The sequence below is a fragment of the Quercus robur genome, chromosome 8 (genome assembly GCF_932294415.1).
Source record: "Quercus robur chromosome 8, dhQueRobu3.1, whole genome shotgun sequence".
In the NCBI taxonomy this organism is placed as follows: domain Eukaryota; kingdom Viridiplantae; phylum Streptophyta; class Magnoliopsida; order Fagales; family Fagaceae; genus Quercus; species Quercus robur.
In genome coordinates, this window is record NC_065541.1 from 50,870,321 (window position 1) to 50,897,654 (window position 27,334).

The 27,334-nt window shown below is 34.4% G+C and overlaps 2 protein-coding genes across 4 annotated transcripts; one reads left to right on the forward strand and one right to left on the reverse strand.

Annotated features, from left to right (window-relative positions):
- The first annotated feature begins 10,308 nt into the window (after nucleotides 1-10,308).
- Nucleotides 10,309-12,877, forward strand: LOC126696896 (cytochrome P450 86A8-like). The gene is made up of 2 exons (XM_050393638.1): nucleotides 10,309-10,571; nucleotides 10,658-12,877. Exon 2 carries the CDS (start codon nucleotides 10,750-10,752, stop codon nucleotides 12,427-12,429), a length of 1,680 nt encoding a protein of 559 aa, XP_050249595.1. The 5' UTR covers nucleotides 10,309-10,571; nucleotides 10,658-10,749; the 3' UTR covers nucleotides 12,430-12,877.
- Nucleotides 12,878-14,655: 1,778 nt separating this feature from the next.
- LOC126696895 (ascorbate transporter, chloroplastic-like) lies at nucleotides 14,656-26,337 on the reverse strand. Of its 3 annotated transcripts, none has more exons than XM_050393636.1 (11): nucleotides 26,104-26,337; nucleotides 23,973-24,571; nucleotides 23,551-23,658; nucleotides 21,724-21,879; nucleotides 20,642-20,857; nucleotides 19,254-19,463; nucleotides 18,015-18,152; nucleotides 17,354-17,455; nucleotides 15,726-15,791; nucleotides 15,408-15,492; nucleotides 14,656-15,173 (listed from the first exon to the last, which is right to left on the reverse strand). In XM_050393636.1, the coding sequence occupies exons 1-11, from the start codon at nucleotides 26,156-26,158 to the stop codon at nucleotides 15,076-15,078; spliced, it is 1,833 nt and encodes a 610-aa protein (XP_050249593.1). In that variant the 5' UTR covers nucleotides 26,159-26,337; the 3' UTR covers nucleotides 14,656-15,075. The 3 variants fall into 3 exon arrangements, with proteins under 3 accessions (XP_050249593.1, XP_050249594.1, XP_050249592.1); XM_050393637.1 differs by having other exon boundaries at nucleotides 23,973-24,575; nucleotides 26,104-26,336; XM_050393635.1 differs by having other exon boundaries at nucleotides 23,973-24,589; nucleotides 26,104-26,336.
- Between the last annotated feature and the right edge of the window lie 997 nt (nucleotides 26,338-27,334).

Genomic DNA, 27,334 nt, shown 5'->3' on the forward strand with positions numbered 1-27,334 from the left:
AAAAGAAGTCTAGTTTCTTTAGAAGTCATTGAATGTAAGAGTGTTTAATGATCTTTACGGCCTACATACTCTAGAAACTCTTTATTACCACTTTCCTTTATATGCACTAGTACCTTAATTAAATAATAATTGCAATAATTTAACATAACATACACGAATTTAAGTGAATAGCTGTAGTTCTGTGTCAACGAGCCCCACAAGAGGAATCTGAGTTCGAACCACAGGTTGCTGTATATGTGGTGATGTCTAGAATTGCCAATAGAAGAGAGAGAACTAAACTATTGATGGATAACCGTAAGACATTTGTTAATGAACCATTTTTTAAAAATTATGATATCATTTTTGTGAAAAATATAAAAATTTATAATAAAAAATCAGTTTTTTTGTCTTCCATAAAAAGTTTTTAAACATATTTTATAAACTAATGACCTTAGAACATCCGTTTAACTTTTTTCATGAAAAAATTATGAGACCACAACTAATTCTATACTCATTTTCACAATAATTCAATGTGGCTGATTATAAGTGGTGAAAAAAAAAAGTTTTTGGTCCATGGAAAATAGTTGTAAAAATGGATGTAAAATTATTTGTGATCCTTAAATAACTTGTAATTATTTAGTTGCTGACCTAATAAATTTGGGATACAACTTGTGCCTAATGCTTTTTTGCATTGGACACATTAAGATGCATGGGCTTGTGCCTAATGGATTTTTGCACTGCACATGCTAAGATGCAGGCCCATGTTCAATTTTAGACACGTCTGTATTTTAAAAGCACGGGACTTTTAAAAGCACCGGACAAAAGCTTCGATCTATAAATTTGTTCAAAATCTAGGTTGGAAAATTTCACCGACATTTCTTTTTCCAATTTATGCAAACACTTTATTATTGAATATGAAGAATTGCTAGGAACGTTCAACAGGCTAGAGAATGCTACCTCAGTTTCTGTCAAGAATAGCCTTTAATGTCAAAAAACATGGCCACAGAGAAGACCCAAGTCATTGACTTTCCAACCACCCGGAATATAAATTGTCTCTTGAATATGTCAACCTAAGCCATTCAAAAAGATCAACAATTAAATTAAGCTGTAGCATTAAAAAGGAGCTTACTCAATCTTAACGATTAAATATGCGTATAATAAAGGGGTTTCAGTCTATTCATAAGATGCGTCACAACTCACAGCCCAAGGAAGTCCAAGTTCCTCACTATATCTCTAATGTCATTGTTATTGTTAGGGCAAAAAAATAATATTAGTGTTAGTTTCAAATTTGAACCAATAACAACTAAATACTTGTGATTTGTTGTAAAAATATTGTAGACGTAGCATCTCTCATATTATAATAGAAAAAGTTAATGGATACTCTAAAAGCATTAATTTAGAAAATATTTTTAGAAACTTTTTATAGGAAAAGAAAAAAAGTAACTAATTGTTTTTACAGTTTTTTATATTTTCCAATAGTGTCAAAACTTTTTAAAAATGATTTATTAACTATAGGGATGACAGACCCAGAAATGTATATTGAGCCGTGAGCCTTGTCTGAGGACATTTAATAGTCCGAAGATGGGTAAACGTTATCATGGAAAGGTGCACTAGTGAATGAAGAAAAGAGTTTGGTCATGAGGGTCCAGGAAGGAGGTCCAAGGACAAATGCCACCTCGACTTAACAGAGCAGAGATCAAAAGGGTGGGCCTGCCCCCAAGAGTAGCGTTTTGGGCGGTTCTACTAGTAAGGACGAGCATCAGGAAGGGATAAGACAATGGGAAAGTAAGAAATATCTAAAGGAAAATTGTTGTTACTGCATTGAATGCTCTGTAACTAACTCTCTGACCACATTAATGTGAAAGTGATACCTGAATAGTGATATTTAGCCTTACAGTTACCTCTAGAAAAACTTCAGGAATGTGCTGATGGGATAAGGATTAAAGCTAGACATTTGATTAACACGTGGATGGCTGAGAATGGAGCGAAGAAGGGTAATATAAAGAAGAAGAATCCCATTGTAGAAGGGGATCGGAGAATTTGTAAAGGAAACACTGTAACATTGAGAACTAAAATTGTACTCAAATCTAAGAATAATATAATCCAGAACTACTCTTCTCGGACTTAGCCAAGGAAGAATTTCTTTGCAAAAAATTGTTTCCCTTTGTCTTTTCCTTGCTTTCTCACCATCTTTAGTTCATTGGGAACATTGTCCAATTCATTGAAGCCTAGATTTTAGCCCACTCTCTACAAATTTTTTGTATTGGGCTCTTTGGGCCTTAATCTTTTTACCTTGTGAGCTTAGGATCCAAAACCTGCCCTTACATTAACAATTATCCTAAGGATATGCATAATTAAAATTCATTATAATCACTTATATAAGTTGAGTTTGACATTTTTCTATTAAAAAAAAGAAGAGAAAAGAAGAAGAAGTTGAGTTTGACGTATATGTTTGATGTGAGACTTAATACATATTCGTGCAATATAAACTTGTACAATCTCATCCAATCCGCACATCTCGAACTATCACACTAAAATGGACCACACAGACTTTTTTGCGAAATTTGGATGAGGAATATTCGGGGAATGAACTAGCTATATAAAAGGTTGCTAGAGTTATGATGCAGCACCAAAATCTGTTATCTTATTAAGGCGGTATTCAATCAAATTAATTAGACACACAAGTGTGAGGGGCTTGAGAAAAATAAACCATCACGTACCCTTCGCACGATGATTACTCCACAAATATAAGTGCTTGTGAGGTGTAGGAGGCAATGGTCTAGTCTCAAACCTCCAGGGGGAGTTTCACACATGTATACACTTAGATTAAGCTAGAATAGAATCTATATCTTGTATTAAAATATATATATATATATATATTATAAAAAAAAAAAAAAAAAAAAAAAAAACCGTAGTTAAGGGTTTATAAAAATTCAACACACACGGGAACATTAATGTATATAAAAAAAAAAAAAAAAAAAAAATTAACGTTATTATTATTTTCTTTTTTGGCTTACAAGTGAGGATAGGATGAGAGGAATGTAGATTCTCCCTACAAAGAGAATTAAATAATATTACTAAGTTATAAAACCCTTTTACATCATACAATTTTATCTATAGTTAACTCTAATCTTCCAATCACTTTTTTTTTTTTTGGTTGTTAAGCTCATATGAAAGTGTTTTCAATCAATCACTTCAGTTATTTCAAACTAAAAAATGGTTTAATCTAAATAATTCAACACCAAAATGTATAACATTCAAGTTAGCAGATAATACCTTAAATATTTGAGAATAGATGACTAAATCAAATGGGTAGTTTGTTGTTTTTTTTTAGTTAGGGTATAAGTTGATAGGGTCCGATTAACAAATGCTCTTAGGAAAATTAATAATAAACAATTTTATGAAAGTTTTGACATTACTTTTATGAGAAATATAAAAAATTGTCAAAAATATTAACTGCATTTTTCTTTTTCCATAAAAAAATTCTAAAAATATATCATAAATCAATGCCTTTAGGACATACATTAACTTTCCCCAAAAATTAATTTTTTCTTTTACATAAAAAGTTTCTAAAAAAACTTCCTAAATTAATATTCTTAGGACATCCGATAACTTTTTCCAAGTTGATATATGGTATGCAACTATTATAACATCCTAACATTTCCAAAAGAGACAATAATGTTGGAAAACTTGAAGGCAAGTGGAAGCATATTAACATGGGAGAAGCCAACTAATTATTTTAGGTTTCTAGTGTTTTTAATCTTTTAAGTATTTTGGTAATGTAATTATTACAACAAGTGAAGAAGGAGAAATTTGAACCCTAATCTAAGATTTTTGTCACCAAACCTCTTATGATGTCCCACATTGATATTAAATTAGTTGAGCGTATGTTGTGTGTTGAGTCTCTTATATGCATATACTATGTTCAATTCATTGGGGTTTTATAAACAACTACAATTAATCTCAATTGTGATCTTTTGAGCTATAACACTAGTGTTTTTTCTTGGATTATTACAAATGATATGAAAGTCAACTTGGTAATCTTCTATAGGCTCAGCAACACCTACCGCATGGACCTTGATGAGGGTGTTAGAAATTTAGGTGAGGGAGGATACCCCATATATTGATATTTAATTCTTTATATTTAACAATTTTTTTTTTGAGAAAATAATTATAACATGCTGCTAACCCCACAGCTTGAACCATTTCCCCCCTAGACCCCCAAGCATTTTGTGCATGGGGAGGTGCCAATTCAGCTGTAAGGCTTTTGGCAACAAAATATTGAATTAATTAAATGTGTGTGTGTGTTGTGTGCTAAGACACGCATCAAATATATACTGAATTGACTTAGGCATTAAAAACAACTATCGAAAGTTTGTAACTAAACTAGTCTGTAGATTTTTGCTTGGGTCGTTACAACTCTTTTATGAGAGAAATGTTATTCTGACAACAAAAAGAATCATTTCACCCTAAAAATCACTTTTCAAGACATAGGGTAGGGAGGAATGAGTTAGCTCTAGACTTTGATTTCCATTCCATAGTTTTGTGTTGCATGTACTTACAAATATGGTCCCTTCTCTCATTTATTTCTTAAATCATCTCGATTGCAGAGTATGGCCACATGTTTGCACCATATAGAGGATAAGTGATAAGATGTGTCACAACTCACAACCCAAGGAAGCCCAAGTTCCTCACTATATCTCTAATGTCATTTTCAGGGTCCATGTTATGTTCTAATATCAATTATAATGATTTCATGACATTAGATGTGCTCCCCCCCCATAAGGGTGTCAGAAATTTAGGTGAGGGAGGATACCCCATATATTGATATTTAATTCTTTATATTTAACAAAATATTGAATTAATTAAATGTGTGTGTGTGTGTTGTGTGCTAAGACACATCAAATATATACCGAATTGACTTAGGCATTAAAAACAACTATTGAAAGTTTGTAACTAAGGCTGTGTTTGGTTGCCGTAAAACGTTTTCCGGAAAATACATATTTTCCGGAAATGCTAATTTCTGGAAAAGGAAAATATTTCTGTGTGTTTGGTTCCATTTCAAAAAATTTTCCGGAAAATATTTTCTAGTGTTTGGAAAATAAGAAAGGAAAACACAAATCAGAAAACACAACCCAGAAAACACATCCAGAAAACCCGCCGGTGCGATCTCGCGATCAACGTCGCGATCTCGCATTCGCGAGATCGCGGTCGACGCTTCGCGAGATTGCGCCGTCGATCGCGATCTCGATTCGGCGCGATCTCGCGAACGACGCTTCGTGAGATCGCGCCGTCGATCGCGATCTCGATCCGACGCGATCTCGCGAAGTGTCGATCGCCGTCGTCGGACTGCTCTTATCCTCTCACGCGCGTGGACTGGAGCTCGGACTGGTCTTCTCCTCTCGCACGCGCGCGCTCTCTCTCTCTCTCTCTCTCTTTTTCCGGAAATCCTTTGAAGTGAAAATGAAGGCAGAAATTCATTTCCGTGGTCAAACTGAAAATTTCGGTCAACAGGAAATCATTTTCCAGAAAATAACATTTTCCGTGACAGCCAAACGCATGCATTTTCCGGAAATTGATTTCTGAAATTGGTTTGAAGCCGATTCAAACGCAGCCTAAACTAGTCCGTAGATTTTTGCTTGGGTCGTTACAACTCTTCTATGAGAGAAATGTTATTTCGACAACAAAAAGAATCTTTTCACCCTAAAAATCACTTTTCAAGACTTAGGGTAGGGAGGAATGAGTTAGCTCTAGACTTTGATTTCCATTCCATAGTTTTGTGTTGCATGTGCTTACAAATATGGTCCCTTCTCCCATTTATTTCTTAAATCATCTCAATTACTCTAGTATGGCCACATGTTTGCACCATATAGAGGATAAGTGATAAGATGTGTCACAACTCACAACCCAAGGAAGCCCAAGTTCCTCACTATATCTCTAATGTCATTTTCAAGGTCCATGTTATGTTCTAATATCAATTATAATGAGTTCATGACATTAGATGTGCTCCCCCCACCCCCCCCCCCCCACCCCATAAGGGTGTTAGAAATTTAGGTGAGGGAGGATACCCCATATATTGATATTTAATTCTTTATATTTAACAAAATATTGAATTAATTAAATGTGTGTGTGTGTGTTGTGTGCTAAGACACACATCAAATATATACCGAATTGACTTAGGCATTAAAAACAACTATTGAAAGTTTGTAACTAAACTAGTCCGTAGATTTTTGCTTGGGTCATTACAACTCTTCTATGAGAGAAATGTTATTTCAACAACAAAAAGAATCTTTTCACCCTAAAAATCACTTTTCAAGACTTAGGGTAGGGAGGAATGAGTTAGCTCTAGACTTTGATTTCCATTCCATAGTTTTGTGTTGCATGTGCCTACAAATATGGTCCCTTCTCCCATTTATTTCTTAAATCATCTCAATTACTCTAGTATGGCCACATGTTTGCACCATATAGAGGATAAGTGATAAGATGTGTCACAACTCACAACCCAAGGAAGCCCAAATTCCTCACTATATCTCTAATGTCATTCTCAGGGTCCATGTTATGTTCTAATATCAATTATAATGAGTTCATGACATTTGATGTGTCCCCACCCCGCCCCCCCCCCCCCCCCAAAATTATAATAGAAAAAGTTAACGGATATTCTAAGAGCATTAATTTAGAAAATATTTTTAGAAACTTTTTATAGGAAAAGAAAAAAAAAATTAATTGTTTTTACAATTTTTTATATTTCTCAATAGTATCAAAACTTTTTTTAAATGGTTTATTAACAATTATCCTAAGGATATTCATAATTAAAACTCATTATAATCACTTATATAAGTTGAGTTTGACATTTTTTTATTAAAAAAAAAAAAGTTGAGTTTGATGTATACGTTTAATGTGAGACTTAATACATATCCGCACAATATAAACTTATACAATCTCATCCAATCTGCACATCTTGAACTATCACACTAAAATGGACCACACAGACTTATAGGTGAAATTTGGATGAGGACAGGGGCGACTTGATGCATTTGAGGGCCTAAGGAGAAAATTGATCATCTTGTTTTAGATACAAAATTACTACTAATTAACATGAACTATGTAGAATTTTTTCTTTTTTTAGAAATTTTATAGATAGAAAAAATTTGACAAAATTTTTCATACTTGTTGATGTGGTAGATTGATAGTGGTAAGTAAAACAGTGGTGTTAGTGGTAGACTTAGATGAAAACTAGTAAAAGTTTGCTAACTAAACTCTTATTATTATTCTTTTTTTTTTTTAGAAGTGCAACATTCACAATATTTTTTTACAACAAATTCTAGATTTTAAACTGCTTTTTGTTTTCTATTTGAAAATATTACTATAATTATTTTTTTGCCATCAACAATAAACTGTAACAACCTGTTACTTAGCATTAGTTGTAAAACTGTTGTGAAAAATATTATGGACGTTGCATTTTTCTCTATTTTTTTATTTGTTTTTCATCTGGTAAAAAAAAAATTTATTTATTGATTATAAATAACCCTATTGATTAAAATTCGGGGGTCTTTTTTTTACTTGGGACCTTAGGCAACCGCATTTCTTGCTCCAACATTCAGCCGGCCTTGGATGAGGAATATTCGGGGAATGAACTAGCTATATAATAGGTTGCTAGAGTTATGATGCAGCACCAAAATCTTTTATTTTATTAAGGTGGTATTCAATCAAATTAATTAGGCACACAAATGTGAGGGGTTTGAAAAAATAAACCACCACGTACCCTTTGAGCGATGGTTATTCCATAAATATAAGTACTTGTAAAGTGTAGGGGGTAAGGGTCTAGGTTCAAGTCTCCATAAGGGAGCTTCACACATGTATACACTTAGATTAAGCTATAATAGAGTTTCTATCTTGTATTAAAAAATAAATAAATATTATTAAAAAAAAAAACCATATTTAAGGGTTTATAAAAATTCAATACACACAGGAACATTGTATATATATATATATATATAATATTTAACATCATTTGTTTTTTTTTTTTTTTTTTGGCTTACAAGTGAGGATAGGATGATAGGAATGTAGATTCTTCCTACAGAGAGAATTAAATAATATTACTAAGTTATAATACACTTTTACATCATACAATTTTATTTACAGTTAACTCTAATCTTCCAATCACCTTTCTTTTTTCTTTTTTTCTTTTTGGTTGTTAAGCTCGTATGAAAGTTTTTTCAATCAACCACTTCAGTTATTTCAAACCAACAAATGGTTTAATCTAAATAATTCAACACCAAAATGTATAACATTCAAGTTAGCAGATAATACCTTAAATATTTGAGAATAGATGACTAAATCAAATGGGTAGGTTGTTGTTTTTTTTAGTTAGGGTATAAGTTGATAGGGTTCGATTAACGAACGCTCTGAGGAAAATTAATAATAAATAATTTTAGGAAAATTTTGACATTATTTTTACGAGAAATATAAAAAATTATCAAAAAAATTAACTTTTTTTTTTCTTTTTCCATAAATTTTAAAAAATATATATCATAAACCAATGTCTTTAGGACATACATTAACTTTCCCCAAAATTCAATTTTTTCTTTTGCATAAAAAGTTTCTAAAAACACTTCCTAAATTAATATTCTTAGGAAATCCGACAACTTTTTCCAAGTTGATATATGGTATGCAACTATTATAACATCCTAACATTTCCAAACGAGAATAATGTTGGAAAACTTGAAGGCAAGTGGAAGCATATATATTAACATGGGAGAAGCCAACTAATTATTTTAGGTTTCTAGTGTTTTTAATCTTTTAAGTATTTTGGCAATGAAATTATTACAACAAGTGAAGAAGGGGAAATTTGAACCCTAATCTAAGATTTTTGTCACCAAACATCTTATGATGTCCCACATTGATATTAAATTAGTTGAGTGTATGTTGTGTGTTGAGTCTCTTATAACGTATATACTATGTTCAATTCATTGGAGTTTTATAAACAACTACAATGAATTTCAATTGTGATCTTTTGAAATATAAAGGTTAGTGTTTTTTATTGGATTATTACAAATGATATGAAAGCCAACTTGGTAACCTTCTATAGGCTCAGCAACACCTACAACATGGACCTTGATAAGGGTGTCAGAAATTTAGGTGAGGGAGGATACCCCATATATATATTGATATTTAATTCTTTAGAAGATAAAATTAGAAGATATTCAGAATATTTAGAAGATAGAAGTAGTTGCTCTAAGTCCCTCTGAATTAAACCCATCGGGCTTTCCAAACTTCCAAAGTCACTGTTAATCACTCCCAACTCCAACAGGAAGAAAAAAACAAACAAACAAGCAAGCAAACCGATAAGGCAATAACTACTCCAAGTCTCCAAGTATAGGAATGGTTTTGAATTTAGGAGGGTTGAAATTTTGAGCTAAACAAACAATTGCAGTATCTGACATCGAAAGAGAAGAAGCCAAGAAGAACACCGGGGTGGGAGCCAACCTTATGAATGGTACAATAATCAAGGTCATGGCCCTCAACTACAGGTGTGTGCCAATATAATGCACCTTTTGACTTTTTTTTCATGCCAGTATCACTATACCACCAAAACCAGAGAAAGGCACACATTTTTTTTTATCACAATGCATTAAAAGAGAAAGGAAGTCAACTCTCTGCTCTGTGATATATGAATACCCCGGAATTGTCTCCACCGAGAATCTGTACGCAGATAAAGAAAAAAAGTCACATAAGTAAAACAAGACGGTGTAGCTATAAATTGTTGGTGGGTTTCTCACCCAACCCTAACTATAGTGCACATGAAAGAACCCTATTTTCATTAAGACCCTTTAAATCACAAACTGTTTAGAATACCGTAAAAAAAAAAAAAAAAACCAATGTCTAAAAGTTATTGCAGAATCCTCAGATTGTTAAAACAAAACGTTAGTGCGTGACATTTTTTGTTTTTTGTTTTTTCTTTCCATTAACGTCGTGTTTTCTTTGCCTTAGTTCCTCAACTAATTTCATTAATACCTCTTCATTGAATGCATGAATTAAAATCCATCTTCTATCTCTTGCAAATTAGGTGGGCCACATGACAGAGAAATAGTGAGAGAGAGAGCATTTCCTTTGGCGCTTTTTCGGCTAGTGGTTTTTTCATTTTACAAGTTGAGATATATGGCTGTATTTTCCTTTAAAAGTTCCAACAACCTCACAGTGCATTTATAGTACTTGTGAATTGTGATGCTTTCATGAGAGAGAGAAAGAGAGAGATGATACCGTGTCAACAATGACCAGTCTGGCCTTAGTTATTGCTTTTCAATGCAATCTCACCTATAAATTTCTTTCTACATTACTCCATACTGTACTACTCAGTGTCTTCTGCTCCCACTACTCTGCTCTGCGAATCACTTGTCGCTTAATTATTTCTAGTTCTAAATACCTTAACAACTCTTCTTTCTTTTTCCCATCAAGAACTCCATTTTCTCTACAATGGTACCTCATTTTTGTCACTGACCCATCATTATTATTCTGTGGAAAACCAAGTCTTGGTTTTTCTTCTTTAGTCAAGTTGTTAGATTTCAGATTCAAAACAAGTATATACATACCTGGTGAGTTTTACATATACAACGTTTTTCGGGAAAACAAGAAGAAGCGGAATTCTAAAAGAACTTTTTTTTTTTTTTTTCTTTTTCAGAAATGTCGTTTTCTTCTTCCCTCTGAAGCTGGAACTATACGTGGTTTTCCGGGAAAACACTTTCCCATCATTTTTTCAGTGTAAAGGAAACTATGGATGTGTCCACGGCTCTACTGCTTTTAACGGCGATCACGGTGTATCTACTATGGTTCACATTCATCTCACGGACGTTAAAGGGTCCGCGTGTCTGGCCCCTATTGGGCAGTCTTCCAGGCTTAGTTGAGAACTGTGACCGCTTACACGACTGGATCTACGACAATCTCCGCGCGTGTGGCGGCACGTACCAAACCTGCACCTGTGCAATTCCATTCCTCGCCAAAAAGCAAGGCCTCGTGACTGTCACATGCGACCCGAAGAATCTGGAGCACATTCTCAAGACCCGGTTCGACAATTACCCGAAGGGGCCCACGTGGCACGCCGTGTTCCACGATCTACTGGGCGATGGGATCTTCAACTCCGACGGCGACACGTGGCTGTTCCAGAGGAAGACTGCCGCACTGGAATTCACCACCAGGACTCTGCGCCAAGCCATGGCTCGGTGGGTCAGCCGAGCCATTAAGGAAAGGCTTTGCGTAGTTTTAAAGACAGCCGAGCTCGAAGCCAAGCCAGTTGATATTCAAGACTTGATGCTTCGGCTCACTTTTGATAATATATGCGGCTTGGCTTTTGGAAAGGACCCAGAGACTTGTGCGCCGGGGCTCCCTGAAAATAGCTTCGCATCGGCTTTCGACCGAGCCACAGAAGCCTCGCTTCAACGGTTTATTTTCCCTGAGGTTCTTTGGCGGCTCAGGAAATGGCTTCGGCTTGGGATGGAAGTCAGCCTGAGCCGAAGCTTGGTTCACGTAGAGGAGTATTTATCCAGTGTGATCGACGCCCGTAAGCTCGAGTTGCTGAGCCAGCCCAAAGATGGGAACCCACACGACGATTTGCTGTCAAGGTTCATGAAGAAAAAGGAGTCCTACTCAGACTCGTTCCTGCAACACGTGGCACTCAATTTCATCCTAGCTGGACGTGACACGTCATCCGTTGCTCTCAGCTGGTTCTTCTACATGATGATCCAAAACCCAAGAATCGAGGAGAAAATCCTACGCGAGATTTGCAACGTCCTGATGGAGACACGTGGAGATGACGTGGCGAAATGGGTAGAGGAGCCACTTGGGTTCGAAGAGCTTGACCGATTGATATACTTAAGAGCAGCATTGTCGGAAACCCTAAGGTTGTACCCATCAGTACCGGAAGACTCAAAACATGTTGTCTCCGACGATGTATTGCCGGACGGTACATTTGTTCCGGCGGGTTCATCGGTCACATATTCAATATACGCAACTGGGAGAATGAGGTCGACGTGGGGTGAAGATTGCCTAGAGTTTCGTCCAGAGAGGTGGCTGAGCTCGGACGGTAACAAGTTTGTGATGCATGATTCTTATAGATTTGTTGCTTTTAATGCCGGACCCAGGATTTGTTTAGGGAAAGATTTAGCTTACTTGCAAATGAAGTCGGTGGCGGCGTCGGTGTTGCTCCGCCACAAGCTGGCGGTGGTGCCGGGGCATAAGGTGGAGCAGAAGATGTCATTGACGTTGTTCATGAAGTATGGGCTGAAGGTGAATGTGAACCATAGGGATTTACAAGGAATTGTGGCTAGCTTGAAAATAGAGAGGAATAATGATGAGGGTGAACTGTTGTTGCATGGGAAAGAGTCTGTTATTGCCGCCGTTAAATGTAACGGCGAAAGTTGTGACAGAGTTGATGAGAGTAGTAGTGGGGTTGCTTAAGGGATTGTTTTGGTGGATCGGTGAATTGAATTGGAATTGAATTTGAAGAGGTCAGGTCACAGGGGGGTGGTGGAGCCGGTGGGCTTTGATTGAGCCACATGGATGAACTGGGTCTGGGGTTACACTTTTATTATTATGTGGGCGTGTTTATGACATCATGAATATGTTTCGCAGAATTACTTTTACGTACGTACACAATTCTTGCGAATATAAAATATAGTTTTTCACATACACAGTAGTATTATTATTATTATTATTGAAGAGAGAGAGATATACATGGCTTTAACTCACTCCTGCTTTTTCTTGTTGGCTAGCTCCTTTGAAGTCCAAAAATTTTCTATAATTTTCTAGCTTGTTGAATGTACCAAGCTCATTTATTTATTTATTTATTTCTCCATCTTGTGTAATTCCTGAGGTTATATAATAATAAAGTTAAATTCATAGTTCACATGTGGTGCATGACTTTGCTTGAATGGATAAAGCTTCACATCCTTCTTCTTCTTTTTTCTCTTTTTTTCCCTTTAGCTTGAATGGAATTTCACCATCACCATAATTGTTAGATAATTTTTTATGTCGAATGTTATTGTGCTCAAGTTGAGTTATTTCAAATCTTTACTAAAATAATTTGTAATTTTAGCATTTCTCATCTCAAATTCACTTCACAATAGTATCTGAAATTAAGCGCATGATTTTAAAAGAATGAAGTCTATATTACAGGTATGTCATTCTTCTTATAATATTAGTTTTTTCTTTTGGTTTAACCTTTTTAAGTCTTTAAAATGTTGTTGAGCATGCACTAGAGTGGTGTTCATTTGGTACGTAGAACAAATCAAATCCACAGCATTGCGCGTGTTGGTTAATTAATGTCATCATTAATTATACATGTCTAAATACCTACAGGCCACAGATAGTACATGTATTAGGATTTTTCTGCTCAATTTTGGTTTTATTAAATTATTCTAACCTTTTCTATCTATTATTTAAGCTAAGGTAAGCTACCGACTCTAGCTCTCTCTTATACAACCCTAGTCAAAAGGTCCGATGACCCCAGCAATTTTTGGATAGGAGGTGGATGACTTCATAATTAATGTAGTCCCAGCTCAGCAATTAAAATGCAAATGCATGTTCTTCCATACCCAGGATTGTTGACTGGCCCCAAAGAGTCCTACGAGTGCAATCAGCAATGACCAAGTCACATAGACTAGATTGGGCGTGCAATTGTACCCTGAGTATGAGATGAATGCTGTGTTTGGTAATTTGTGGGGTGAAAAGTTGGAGGATAGAAAAAAGAAGAAAAAAAGAGAGGAAAATGCAATTTCCATTGTGTGAATGGGTTGAAAAGGAAGAGGGAACAAAATGTGGTGGTTGGAGTTTTTCATTTGAGACCATCAATTTTTTTTACTAGAGGTATATGGTTGTTTTTATTTTGACTCTATACATTTCTACATTTTCATTCACTTCATATTTGATATATTTTTATATTGATCATGTTGTCAATTTCCATTAGTAATCTAGTGACACTAAACATTATATAGGTGATGTGTCTTAATAGACAACACTTATTTCGTACTTAATAGTTTATAGTTAGATTACTAACAAAAGTGAACTTATATGAGAAACGTGTCTTAATTGACAATACCCAGTCAAATTTTTAACAGAAATGGACTTAAATGAGTAGTGTGTCTTAATAGTCTACACTTATCTTGCATTTAACAATCAATTTACTAATAAAAATGGACTATAGGACCAATGTGAAAACAAAATCAAACATAACGTGCCAAAAAAAAAAACCCCAAATTTTAAATGTCAATAACTCTCACATAAAAATAAACAAACACTCAAAACTATTCTTAGGAAAAACCCAATCCATATTCTTCTAAGAATCTTCTCTTATCCAATTCATATTCTTCTAAGAATCTTCTCTTTTTCTTATATGGGAGGACCCTTGGACCAAAACCACCAATCCTTTGCAACAATACCTATTTCTAAACCTTTGCAACAACACCTATTTCTGAAGCTCCAATCCTTAAATAACGAATTTTCCTTCCATACCAAGAAAAAAAAAAAACTTCCCTTCCACACCAAGAAAACCAAATAACAAAAATCAAATCCAAATAGGAATTTGACACAATTTCTAACCTTATATATGCAAAGAAAGTAAGAAACTACTAAAAGGAGGCAGCATTATGAATGCAAAGGAAACTAAAATGTCTCAGGTCTCTAACAAGATAGAAAGTAGAGATAATATTGCTGTTCTTTGGAGGCATACAATAAGAATGATGTAGATTCATCCACGAAAATTTTGAGTTGTTATTAGTAGGTCCCCTTCAATGAAATGTATTTGGTTGGTGGGTGCAAATTACCCGTAAATTCTCTGCCTTATACCATGTAAACGAAATGAAAGAAAATGGAACCTGTAAAAAGGATTTTGAAGTCAAAACCAAAAGATGTTGGAGCAAATTAAGGGCCTCACAAGTTGGTATAAAAACTTGAATGGCAGCATCTTAAGCCTCGATTGCCCAGCAGGGTTTTGCCCTTGCATGTGTTGCTAATGCTTGGGTTTTTATGTTTCTTCCATCTCTTTATAACTTGATCGATCTCAATAGTTATGTCCATTGCATCTTTCCCTGCCATTCTCACATTTTTCTATTCAAGAATTTTTTCTCCAGTTGAAAACAAGTTCCAGACCAGCGTGCCTATGATATACAACACAACAGCCACCTTGAATACATCATCCCAAGAACCTATAGAAAAAAGAGTTGGAAAGAATACGTGAGCTGAAACAAAAAGTTCATAAGAAAAGCAAATTTTAGGTGGCAAATTGTTTCCTTTGCTCCCACTGTACTAGCACCACTGTCATCAAGACTGCCCCTTTGGGACCATTTGGACCTCACAAATGATGAAAACCCTGATGAAATGGCACCAGTACAGCAGAAGTTCATACTTTTTCTCATGTAATGAATGTATGGTTTGTTTACCTCGTTGAAGTATGTAACCAGTTGCAGCTGTACCAAACACACCAGCAAGCACTCCAGCCGTGTTTGACAGTCCCAACAAAACTCCCTGCAATTAATGTCAATAGCTTTTTTCTTTTTTTCTTTTTTTAACTTTTGGAATAATAAATACTTTTTAACCTTTTAATTCTATAGACATTTTAAAATTTAAATAAATTAATGGCTTTTTGCAGAAGAAATGAAATAAAAGTGGAACTTGATTAAAGGACAAGACAGATCATAATGTAGTTATGGGATTCTAAAAGGGGAAAAGAAAAAGAAGGAATAATAGGAATAACTCACAGAATAGCGAGGTCCAATGTCTTGGTGATTGGAATAGAGACCAGATTGTGAAAATGCATCGGATCCCTGTGAGGAAAAAGTATGTGTTAGTCAATTACATAACAAAAGTTTTGACAGAATCAAAATTTGCCGCTAATTTTACGGCTTCCATAAGAACAAAAATTTTAAAAGGTGGTGCTTCTACAAGTAATATTACAAATAAAGAAAGAGCATATGAAACTTCATGCCCATTTCTTCACAAGCCTTTACAATATACCCTTCTGCACTTATATAGAGCAACATATAGGTTCTAATTATTTTTTATATGTTTTAATTTCTAATTATTTCCCTTCTCTATTTACTAAATAGAAACATTGTGTCATATCATTGCAGGATACAGAAACTTCTAATTTTGAGGTACATGCCTGGCCTTCCTTCCCAAGGTGGCAATCCACAGGATCATAAAGTTGCAACTGAACAGAATTTATTCTCAAAGTCAAAGCTTCATTCCAATTTTGGTAATTGACTAATTGCATTCATAATTCTTTATTAGACCGCCAATTCATATTCCATGCAGAACTCAGTGGACTAGTATAAACACAACATATGTCCAAACACCACATTGTATGACCTAAATTTGAATAAAGCATAAACAATTGTTTTCAGATTTATCAACGCCTGAAATGTACTATAAGAAGGGCCATGCAGACTAGCTAAGGACATCTAAAGAATGACAAAAGCTCACATGTCTTCTCTTAGAGACTATTGCAGCTTGACAACCAAGAGGATCATAACATTCATCAAAGCCTATATAACATCAGTAATCAGTAAAGGATATGCTTGATCTATTTATGTAAGCCCTTTACTGTATTAGCTAAAACTACCAAAAATACCTCAAAAGGCTAGTCGTTTACCGCAGGGTGTGTATGCTTAATCTATATTGCTGCTCATTTACTGAAATGTCTGCTGACATTCAGTAATCTCTGTTTCTAATTTGAGTAAAAACCATTTTGACTTTTTTTGGCTATAAAAAGTAACACCTTGCTACTTTTACCATGCTCAATTTTCCTAAAAACTTTTGATTTTGGGAAATTCCCCCCCCCCCCCCCCCCTCCCCCCAAAACCCCCCCCAACAACAACAACAACACCAAAAAAAAAAAAAGGAAAGGAAAGGAAAATTAATTGAACTCCCAATTTTTTACGATACAACTGTTCAAAAACTCACCATAGATATACAGAATAAATATTGGGGTTGCATACTAGTTATTAGAATAACAACAATCAAGCCTTAGTCCCAAAATTTTGGAGGTCAGCTATAGATCCTTAATAAACTAATCAATGTCGGCCACAGGTATAGAAATAGCCTTAAATAGTTTCTTCATAATTTTTTGTAAAAGGTGCTAGAATTTTTTGACAGAAGAGTTCATAAATGAAATATGATCTTAATTTTCTTAATGTCAGTACCCACTCAATTTCTATAGTCTGGAGTGAAAGATGACATTTTAGCTGCCCAAATCACCTCCCTGAATGGGATATTACTCAAATGAATTATAATTTCCTCTTACATTGTGCCTTTTAACATTAGTTAGGAAGCTGGAAAAAGTACACAATTCAAGCTATGGTGATATTGTTGTGAAACTAGCTCAAACCTGACTGCATGCCATGCATAGCACAGCCATAGCAGGTGTCTTCACATGGCTCAGCTGTGTAAGAAAGAAGGCTGGGCCCAAAAACCCAATCGATTGCATGATCTGCAACATTAAAAGGATTTAAAGTTCAATATATGAAATAGGAGAAGCACTAATTATATCTAAATTGCTCATTTACCATAATAATAATTTATCAAAGAGGGTTACTATAATCATTCATTCATCTTGAAAAAACTTCCAAGAAGTCTTTTTCAAAAAATTATCCACTGTTAGTTGGAAAAATGTCATCTAGTTGGCATCAAATGGTGTTTCCAACGGAGACATGGAGGGTACAAATCCCCCCTCCCCAGTTGTAACTACCGAATTATCAAAAAGAGTCAACAGAAATCATCTCCAAAAGAACTTGTAGCTTAATTGATATTAACCATGGAATGGTTGCTTTGTAATACCATTAGGACACTAGCCATATGCAATAGACAATTGCAAATCAGTAATATATGCAGTACCAATGTACAGAATACCATCATAAGACTTTACAATAAAAATCAGTCCTAATATCTTTTGTTTGTGTCTACATCGTCCATTTCTATAAACATTGATATAGTACAACATTTAATTGTACATGATTAACATTTCAAAGTTAAGGAATATTGACTCTTGCCTTACGAACTGCTGTTATCGAAAGACCTCTGCTCACAAGTGTGTCTGCAATCCAGCCTCCTATATTTGCAAATACAGCCATGGTCAACCATGGCAAGACACAGAGCAGTCCCGATTCAGTTAGGTTGAACTTTAAAACCTGTGAAAACAACCAAGATTAGGCAGGACAAGAATGACTTGGTTCATTCCTCAGATATAGACATCATTTGATGAACAAGAAGGTCACGGTTACTCATTAGCTCATTCCAGAGAAATTAACAGGCCATTGAACGTTACTCTTTACTCAAGCCTCAAAATATACAGAGACCAAATAGAGGATATATTGTAAATTTCAAACAGTTCCCAATAAGGATAAGTCACTCTAGAATTCCTTCATTATAATTGAGTAAAATAGATACTGGCACGACCATAAGTTTATTAGTCAAAGATCTGCATCACCCATCACAGGCTAGATTCCAAGTTTTACTTTCCTTTTTCTTTTATAAGCACTAGATTATTACATTATGAATTTGTACAGAATCTTCTAAGTTTCTGGCAACATAAATGTAACATTGAGTTAAAGGGAAAAGGATAGTTTGAATATCATTTTAAAGCAGCCTTGTTGGTCCAAAAGGGCTTGATAACTGTACAAATGATGCATCATCTATGCACCAAGAGTTTTGCAGAGGTCAGAGAATTCAAAGTTTGAGAGACCATCATGCATCAAAAAGCAAGCAAGGTAGCAAGTACTAATCAAAGACTGCAGAGCTGATTTCAACTTAATGCAAGTCAGTCTCAAAGCAAACAATCATACTAGTAGACAGAAAATGAGGATGAATTTGTCACAAATGAAGAAATCATTTCCACATTTCATATTCAGATTTCTATGTCAACAAGCATATATCCATATAAATGATACTTTCTCTGTCTCAAAAACATGGGCTATATATCCCTTTTGGAAGTCTCACAGAAAGTGTCTATGCTCTAGGTCAAATATTCTTTTTGTATACTACATTACTTTCCTAAAATAACCTTTTTGTTTTTGCTTTAATTACAAGTGACGTATTTACTTTTCTACTTTCAAATCAAAATTTAAGGAAAATTTTGGAAAACTAGTACAAAACTAAGTAGACAGAAAGAATTTATTACTATTTTCTTATAACTTGTGCTTTTAGCAAGGGACTAGTTTGGTGAGAAAGAGGGAGTAGAATAACAGGAATGTGGGAAACATAAACACAAATAGTGGCAATGGGTCAAGTACCTGATTGTAGTAAGTAGGCATCCAAGTCAATAGAATAAATGTTCCCCAATTATGGCAGAAGTGAGAGATTATAAGAGCCCAAACAGGTGCTTTTGATAAAATCAATCTCCAAGGAATGACTGAAACAGGTTCCTTTGACACATTGCCACCCAATATAAACCTTTTCTCCTCCACACTAAGTTTTGGATCTTCTTTTGGTGAGCTATATGCCTGGCAAAAAAAAGGGAATAGTAGAGTTAACTTACATGGAATGACATCTGAAATTCAACTTGAACCAATACAATTATATCTTGCAGCCTAAAACAGGATATCATATTTCTTGCTATAATTCTTCTTCTTCTTCTTCTTCTTCTTTTTTTTGGGGGGGGAGGGGGAGTGTTGTTAAGATTAGTGCTCTAAAATCCAATTTGTATGACATTTTCATTAATAAGAGTGTTCTATTTTCTAAACTTATATGAACATTGAGCACTATGTATTCATTTGATAAATAATCCATGGATTACATTGTGCGTGATTTAGGCAAGTTAATGAGATTAACATATAGAAGATCTAAATCATATTTCCTTATAACTCATAAGCTTTTCATAGTTGGTGATGAAATTGGGTATTTCATATGATAAGATTATAATACATCATTCATAATAATTTTTCCTGATCATGGAAGTAGAGATTTCTGATTGATATGTTAATGTATTTAGAATACACTGAATATGATCATTGTAAGTTATTATGCTAAACTACTATAACTTGAATAATTAAGCCCACGACTGCTAAAGAGCATTAATTCTCAATCCTGAGAAGATGGTAAACTCAAACATTAAATGTAAGTTGCTTTAACGTATCAATTATTATATTTTTATATCAAAGTAAAATATAAAATATAATAATGGTAACTTTGGATTAGTTATAAGATAACAGGAGTCCAAAGTCCAAAAGAGTTAGGTTTTATTTTTCCGTTGGTCCCACGGGCTATGTATTTAAACACCCCTAGGGGTGGCCAATATAGAAAAAGAATTTTGTTGAGAAAACTCCATAGGGTCGACAAGAGCAAGAAAAAGAGAAAATAAAAAAATTCTCCCTCTCCCCACAAGCATAACACTTCTAGGAGTTTCAACAAAGGAAAAGCCCATTCTCTTGGCCAACACAAGTCATTGAAGTGAAGACTAAAGTGTTGCAAGATTTTTTATTGGGTTTCCTATTTAGAGCATCAAATGAATGTGAGTTTTTATCTAAATTTCAAGATTCATGTAAAATTGTGATTTGTGCAAAATCAAGAGTAGATCTTGGTTTTTATTACACTGTGCATGATATGAATGATATATGTATTTCCAACAGGGTGACACCTTTCATTTTCCATTGGAGAATAGCCAAAGAGAGAAAAATCTTACTTTGCTTAGCCATAATGCAAACCAAATACTTCCAAGAGAGCCAAATGAGTAAAACACAGATGACCATCCAAAGTTTTGGATAAGAAGAGGTGAGGCAGCCAACCCTGTGACGGAACCAAGATACATGCCACTGTATACTAGTGCAAGTGCTCTACTTCTCTCAGACACTGGAATCCACTTAGAAAGTATATTATTCATAGCAGGCATAGCAACACCCTGTGAAGAAAGTTGTTACTGTTAAGAACAAGAATCCTCTATCTAGAAGAAGAAAGAAGAAGAAGAAATCTATCTCTAGTAGGGAAGAAGCTTACATATGACTTAGTTCAAATCAGAAAATTTCAACTTTCAATGTGCCACTAGAACAGTTATTATAAAAAATAAAAAAAAAAGGGTACAATATCTTGAGCTATAACAAATCTAAAATTTACAAGAAAATAATTATCAATGTACATGTGAGTTTGTAACTTTTCATTTCTTGAAAGAGGTCTATGATTAATTATATTTTAAATTGGTTTACACTGTCCTCATCACACTTTTCTGGCTGGATAATCTGTCCTTTATACTACTGATCATTTACAAAGCTGGGGCCGCCATTTCATAAAGCAGAAAGAAAGTTGCTCAATTGATCACATGATTAAAAATAAAAGGCTCATTGCAGTTATCTATCAAAACTATTGGGACATTTGCAATGTACATCCTAAACTACAAAATTTTTCAATCAACACTGTAGTTCAAACCACCATCCAAATCACCGTCTAAATTAATAGATTAGTGGACTTCTATCCACCCTAAACTATGTGGACATTTGCAATGTGCGCCTTAAACTACAAAAGTACTGCTGCAATCATAACACTAATTTAAGGTTAATCTGTCCATTAATATATTAATTTAGACATAATTTGGACAGTAGAATGGACATTGCAAATTTATCTTGAATTGAGGTGCTGATTGCAAGATTTTGTATTTAGGACATTACAAATGCCCCATAATTTAGAGCAGATACTGTAACTAACTCAAAATCTAATTGATGTAGACAAGCCAAGCATAGCAGAAACAAAAGAGCATCATTGGAAGAGACCAACCTCACCGATTCCCATAAAAGCACGCACAACAAGCAAAAAAGGAAGCCCCACTCTTGCAGCAATAGGTGTCAAAATTGTTGCTATTGACCACCAGACCACCCCAAAACCTAATACTACCTTTCCACCAATTTTATCTGCCCATATGCCTCCAACAATCTATATGCCACAAAAGTATAAAGAGACTATGTTAGATTCAAAGAATTGAAAGTAGTATTTCTCACTTACAGTGGATGGGATCAATAGACAAATATGTGTGTGCGTGCGCACAAGACCAAAACATGTATTAGTGCCAATCTATATATATCTAAAAGTTGAAGTGTAGCATTTATTATTGCTATGCTCCAATTGAGCCACATCATCAACCATATCAACTTTTTTTTTTTTTTTCCTTCATTTTTTAAACAATATTAATATATAAATAAATAGTGCAACTTTACACATTACCTTGAACAACCTTAACATTCTTTAACTCATTAAATCCAACTCACCATTAATTTAGCATTCTTACAATTCTCAACTCTTCATTTTCCCCTTCAAAACCATTTTGCTCTTTTGAAGTTCAAACCCTTCAATTGCCACCCCTATAATTAATTATGTTATTTTTAACACTATAAATTTCCAGTTGCTCTCTCTACCTCCGCAAAAGTTGCCAAAGTGGCATCAGATATGGAAAATCCCTTTGAGGTTTGTCCTTTCCCTTCTTATTTTTTCTTTTCCCCCAACTTCGGTTTTTCCATTGGATTTCTAAAGTTTGTGGATGATAAGTTTTTTGTGGGTTGCCGACAATGTGATCACTTTGGGGCTATGGGTGGCTAGGATTGGTTTGTTGGTTATGAGAAGGGTTTTCAAGAATCAGAAACCTCTACAACAACTTCTTACTTCATATTCATTTTGTACAATTTTTATTTTATATGTGTGTTTTACCCGTTCAATTTGTTTATCTTTGATATTTTAGTTTTCTTACATTTGACATCTGTTTAACTCTATGTAAAAAAAATAAAAAAGAAAGAAAAAAAAAACCAGAGTTTAATGTATTTACCTATGAGTGTTTTGAAACAATAATAGAGTATACACTGTAATTATACTCCAATTATTGATTTCATATTTTTTGACTCAATGGTTCTTTTTTGTTGTGTAACCTTTCTCAATTTCTGTTTGGCTTCGACAAATATTATGTTTAGCACACTTTTTATTATTATGTGCAGCACATAATAATTTGATCTTACAGTTCAATAGACAATAAAAAATCTACCTCAAAATTTTGGTTATGAGGAAATAGAAAATCTCAAAACATGATTGGGGGTTTAATTTTTATCTGATTTTGATAATGCTAAATGTGGAATTTGGTTCTTGCAGAGTTTAGGATCATTGATCTAGATACATGAGAGTATGACAATGAAGGTTTCTTAAGTGGCCAAAGACATTTCTAAGGAACTTTAAGAGAAGAAAGAAAGTTTTTTTTCAAAACTTCCATTATTTTATATAGTATAGATATGTATAGATATTGTTTTTGGTTTTTGATTCTTCATTGATTTCATGATTTAGTTATTAAGAAAAACCCAAAATAATAGAACGGAAATGGATAATACTTTTAAGAAGAACAAATTATTTTTAATAATTTTTAGAGAATAAATTATACATTATAGCATATTATAAAATAATTATATATTCCTATGCATCGTGTGGGTCTGCGACTAGTTCATATAAATGAAACCATCACAACCACAAATCTCAGAGGTAGAAACTTGACTAAATCCATCGCGATGCACTTACAAGTATATAGACAGCTAAATATTGCTAAAGTATTACAGGTATATTGAGTGAAACCTGAGTAAGTAGGTAGCCCCAGAAAAAGGAGGACTGAATTAAGCCAACTGTTGCACTGTTCCAGTTAAACTCCTTTGACATTGGAAGTATTGCAATGCTCATGTTCACCTAAAGTGAAAATTCAGTTAGCAATAGAAAGGTAATGCAAATATGATGAATTTTTCCAGCAAGCATCTTGGATTTTTTGCAGTGCTCATGTTCTCCAAGAAGTGAACATCTAAGTTACTACAAGTTAGAGATATTTCTAAACCTAGAATTTCCATATAAACTTGAGATACCTTAAAACTCTCTAAAGAAACTCATTTATAATGAAAGGTACAACAACTAGAAATACATGAAATGGAAAAGAATGATGCTAGCTGTGAAATACATGAGAAGATGGATGTGGCATACAAATAAAGATATAACATCAAAATACTCACACGGTCCATGTTGCACAACAGAAATGATGTAAAACAGAGCAGTACAATCACCCAGCGTTTGGGAAACTGCTCCCACCAAGGAGATACTTCCTCCACATTTCCTTCTACTAAAACAGCGTCACTTGATGTTTCTGTTGATGTCAGTGAGTCCACTTTCGCTTCTGTTATGTCATACTCCTCAGACTTGTAATAAGCACAAGTCCTGTTTGACTTAACAGGCTCAGAAATATGACATAGCCTGGTTTTTATGCCAAATGTATTCAGCCCTCTTCTTTTAATCTTAATGCTCTGAGCAGAATCTGAAGAACAATAGCATTGATACCGTCCATAGATTCTTTGCCTAGAGTTGCTTCTACAAATAGTTTGCAAGGGAGATGGAAGAGACTGCTTCCATTCATCATGCAATGTTCCTATTGGCTTTAGAACTTGCCCATCCGAAGGAGTAAGAGCATGCAGAAACGTTCCATATGAGCATCTAGATAAAGCACCATTTGCCCTCAGACTACCAATGTGTTTGTAGAACATATTCCCATGTCCATGCCGTGGTACAGCAATAGCAAAACCCAAATGCTCTCCTCTCTGACATGAAACGGCATGTTCTGTCTGACATAATTTTCCTGCCAACATTAGAACCTCAAGTGCATCATAAAGCAGATATTAACAAACAGCGTTCAGTATTGCTAAAATTATCAATGAACAAACATCTTAGGAAATTATAAGACATTAACCCATTTAGGAAATTCCCCCAACTTCTTTTATTCATTGAGTTCGCAACTGTAAGAAAATGCAGGACATAGCTTTTCAAACCATGTTAGTATAAGAAAAGATTATGAACAAGTAGAGAGAGAAAGAACACAAGTCATACATCCACAACGAAAACCTCAAAATGGATAAATCTTTACCATTGAACTCTATATGTTACAATGAACCCATTGAAAAGGGTATTTATAATAGACTAAATCCTAGGAAGCATGAACACTTCATTTGGGGTGCCGTACGGCCATACCAGTATCATACTTAGGTACAGTACTTAGATATTGTTCCTCAGGTTCCCTTTTTAAGGTTCTACCATATGAATTTTTTCTCATGAGATGGAAGTGTATTTTTTAGTTAAATAGTCACATGGCTGAATCTTAAAAAACGAACCTAAGAAATAGCACATACCTCGGTGTTGTACCCGTACCCATTACCACGCTTTCTAGACTAAATCACAGGGCTACAAGACTCCTAGTATACTTAGGATGACTTATACAAAGGAGAACTAGGATTTTCCTAATACAATAAACCTTAACTAGTATAATACAATGGGCTTTCGTTGGGTTTTGATATTCCTAACTAATAGAAGGTTGCACATGAGTTGATTATTCACAAAATTACCTTAAACAATTTTCAGAAAATACTGCAATAGATTAGGAAGATAATACTTGTAATAATAATGATAACAAGCACTAATAGAAGTGCGGCGTGTAGCCGGAAATGGAAAATCCTGCTCTTGTTTCCAAAACCGATCACTGATTATAAAACTGCATAGCTCCAAAGCCCATCTACTTCTATCAGTGCCTTTAAACATAAAATTTTAATTAATTAATTAATATTTATATAAAAATATATATATATATAAAAATTTAAATTTAAAAATAAATAAATAATATATTAAAAAAAAAAAAAAAAAAAAAAGGTCCTCAACTGAAAAGCCGTTGAGTTAACTAATAGAACAAACTTTATCCAAAAGTCAGTACTCAGTAGTAAACCAAATTCCGCTCTAGAAAGTTTCACATGCAGCTTAATTTTTCAGCTCAATTCCACAGAGCACCTAAAATTCCATATAATCCTGCTCTCTACTGCTCTACTCTGCTCTACAGAAAGTGAAATTCAACTCCACAAAAGCACAGAAAAATGAATTTCCAAAGAGAAAAAAAGCCAGAACCGTCCGATTGATACCGAATTTCGATAAATCCAATAACAAAATCAAGAATTCACAAAAAATGCAGCTACAAAACCCGCTCACACCAGTAAAAAATGGTACGAGCCCATGCACTCAAAAGCAAACAACAAATAAAAAATATAATATTAACAATATAATAATCATTTTCACTAAAAATAAAATAAAAAAAATTTAAAAAAACAGTACCTGAACCGAGAAACGAACCGAAATTCCGGTTCGAAATCAAACCGCCGATGGCCATTTTTCTTTAGCGAAGATTGTTGCTATAGCATTTCAGAATTCAAAGCATCAGTAAACGACGCCGTTTCCAGTTTTCTGTTTGCTTCGTTTTAGGCTAGAGAGGATAACACAAGAGCTTCATATGAATTGTGTGCAGATTTTATTTCTTTTTTTTTCTTCTGTGTTTTCTTTTTTTTTTTTTCAAAAGCGGGAAAAATCTCAGTGGCGTTAAACACGAGAAAAGGAGGGTCGAGACGCTGACACGTGGCACATAATCCTCGCTGTGTTTTTTTTATTTATTTAGAAAATACGTACAAAATTAGAAATTGCTTAACCAATTGTGTCGTGAGGATATCAAAAAGTGTACGAAATTATCAAAATGCACCTCCGTGCAAAACGCATTTGCTGTGGCTGTTTTTTTAATTGGGTGAGTTGGTAAATAAAGGGCAAGGGCATGAGTAGTTTCGGAAATTTGGAAAAAAAATAAAATGAGGAAAATCTTTAATCCTGATACTGAGGAGGTTTTCTCCATCGCAAAAGTTTCAATCGGGAAGTGTCACCCGCGAAAGGGACTTACCTCAAAAAAGGCATCAAAACGTTGCGTTTTGAATTTAAGACGATCCATGGAATATTCTCTTCTTGACACGTGGCAGTTTGGCTAGTAATGCTTACGGCATGATTTTGTCTTATTATTAAATTTAAAAAAGGGTTCTACATGCTTTTAATGTAAGCCAAGCATTAACAATGCCTAAAGCATTCACAGCTGAAAATTTCATCCTATCCTATTTTAACATCTCAAAAAATTACTTTATCAATTATACAATACCATTTTACAATACATCCAATATCCCAAATTTTATATCCCTGTTTAATACATTAAAATAATATATCCACACAATGAAATATATATATTTGCAATAATAATCTCTCTCTTTCCTCTCGTTTCTCTCTCTCTCTCTCTCTCTCCCACACCGCCGTGAACAAACCCAAAACCCCACACAACCCCACCATTGCTGCACCCACTCAACCTCTCTCTTTTATATTTTTTTTTCTCAAAAACTCATGCACAGAGAGAGAGAGAGAAATATAGAAATGGAATCAACAATCTTTCATAGAAACCATGAAAACCCAACTTTTCTGCCATCCCCAAACAGCCACAGCTCAAACAGTAGCACCAGTAGCAGTGGCAATGGACTCC

What these genes read in the sequence shown, in the direction of transcription:
- LOC126696896 (XM_050393638.1), top strand. Translation starts at nt 10,750, where the DNA reads ATGGATGTGTCCACGGCTCTACTGCTTTTAACGGCGATCACGGTGTAT.
- LOC126696895 (XM_050393635.1), bottom strand. Translation starts at nt 26,158, where the DNA reads ATGGCCATCGGCGGTTTGATTTCGAACCGGAATTTCGGTTCGTTTCTC. An exon ending in CGGTTCGTTTCTCGGTTCAG is followed by an intron (nt 24,590 to 26,103) that starts GTACTGTTTTTT and finishes TAATGTTGGCAG; the next exon opens with GAAAATTATGTCAGACAGAA. An exon ending in ACATTGGACCTCGCTATTCT is followed by an intron (nt 15,493 to 15,725) that starts GTGAGTTATTCC and finishes CATTAATTGCAG; the next exon opens with GGAGTTTTGTTGGGACTGTC.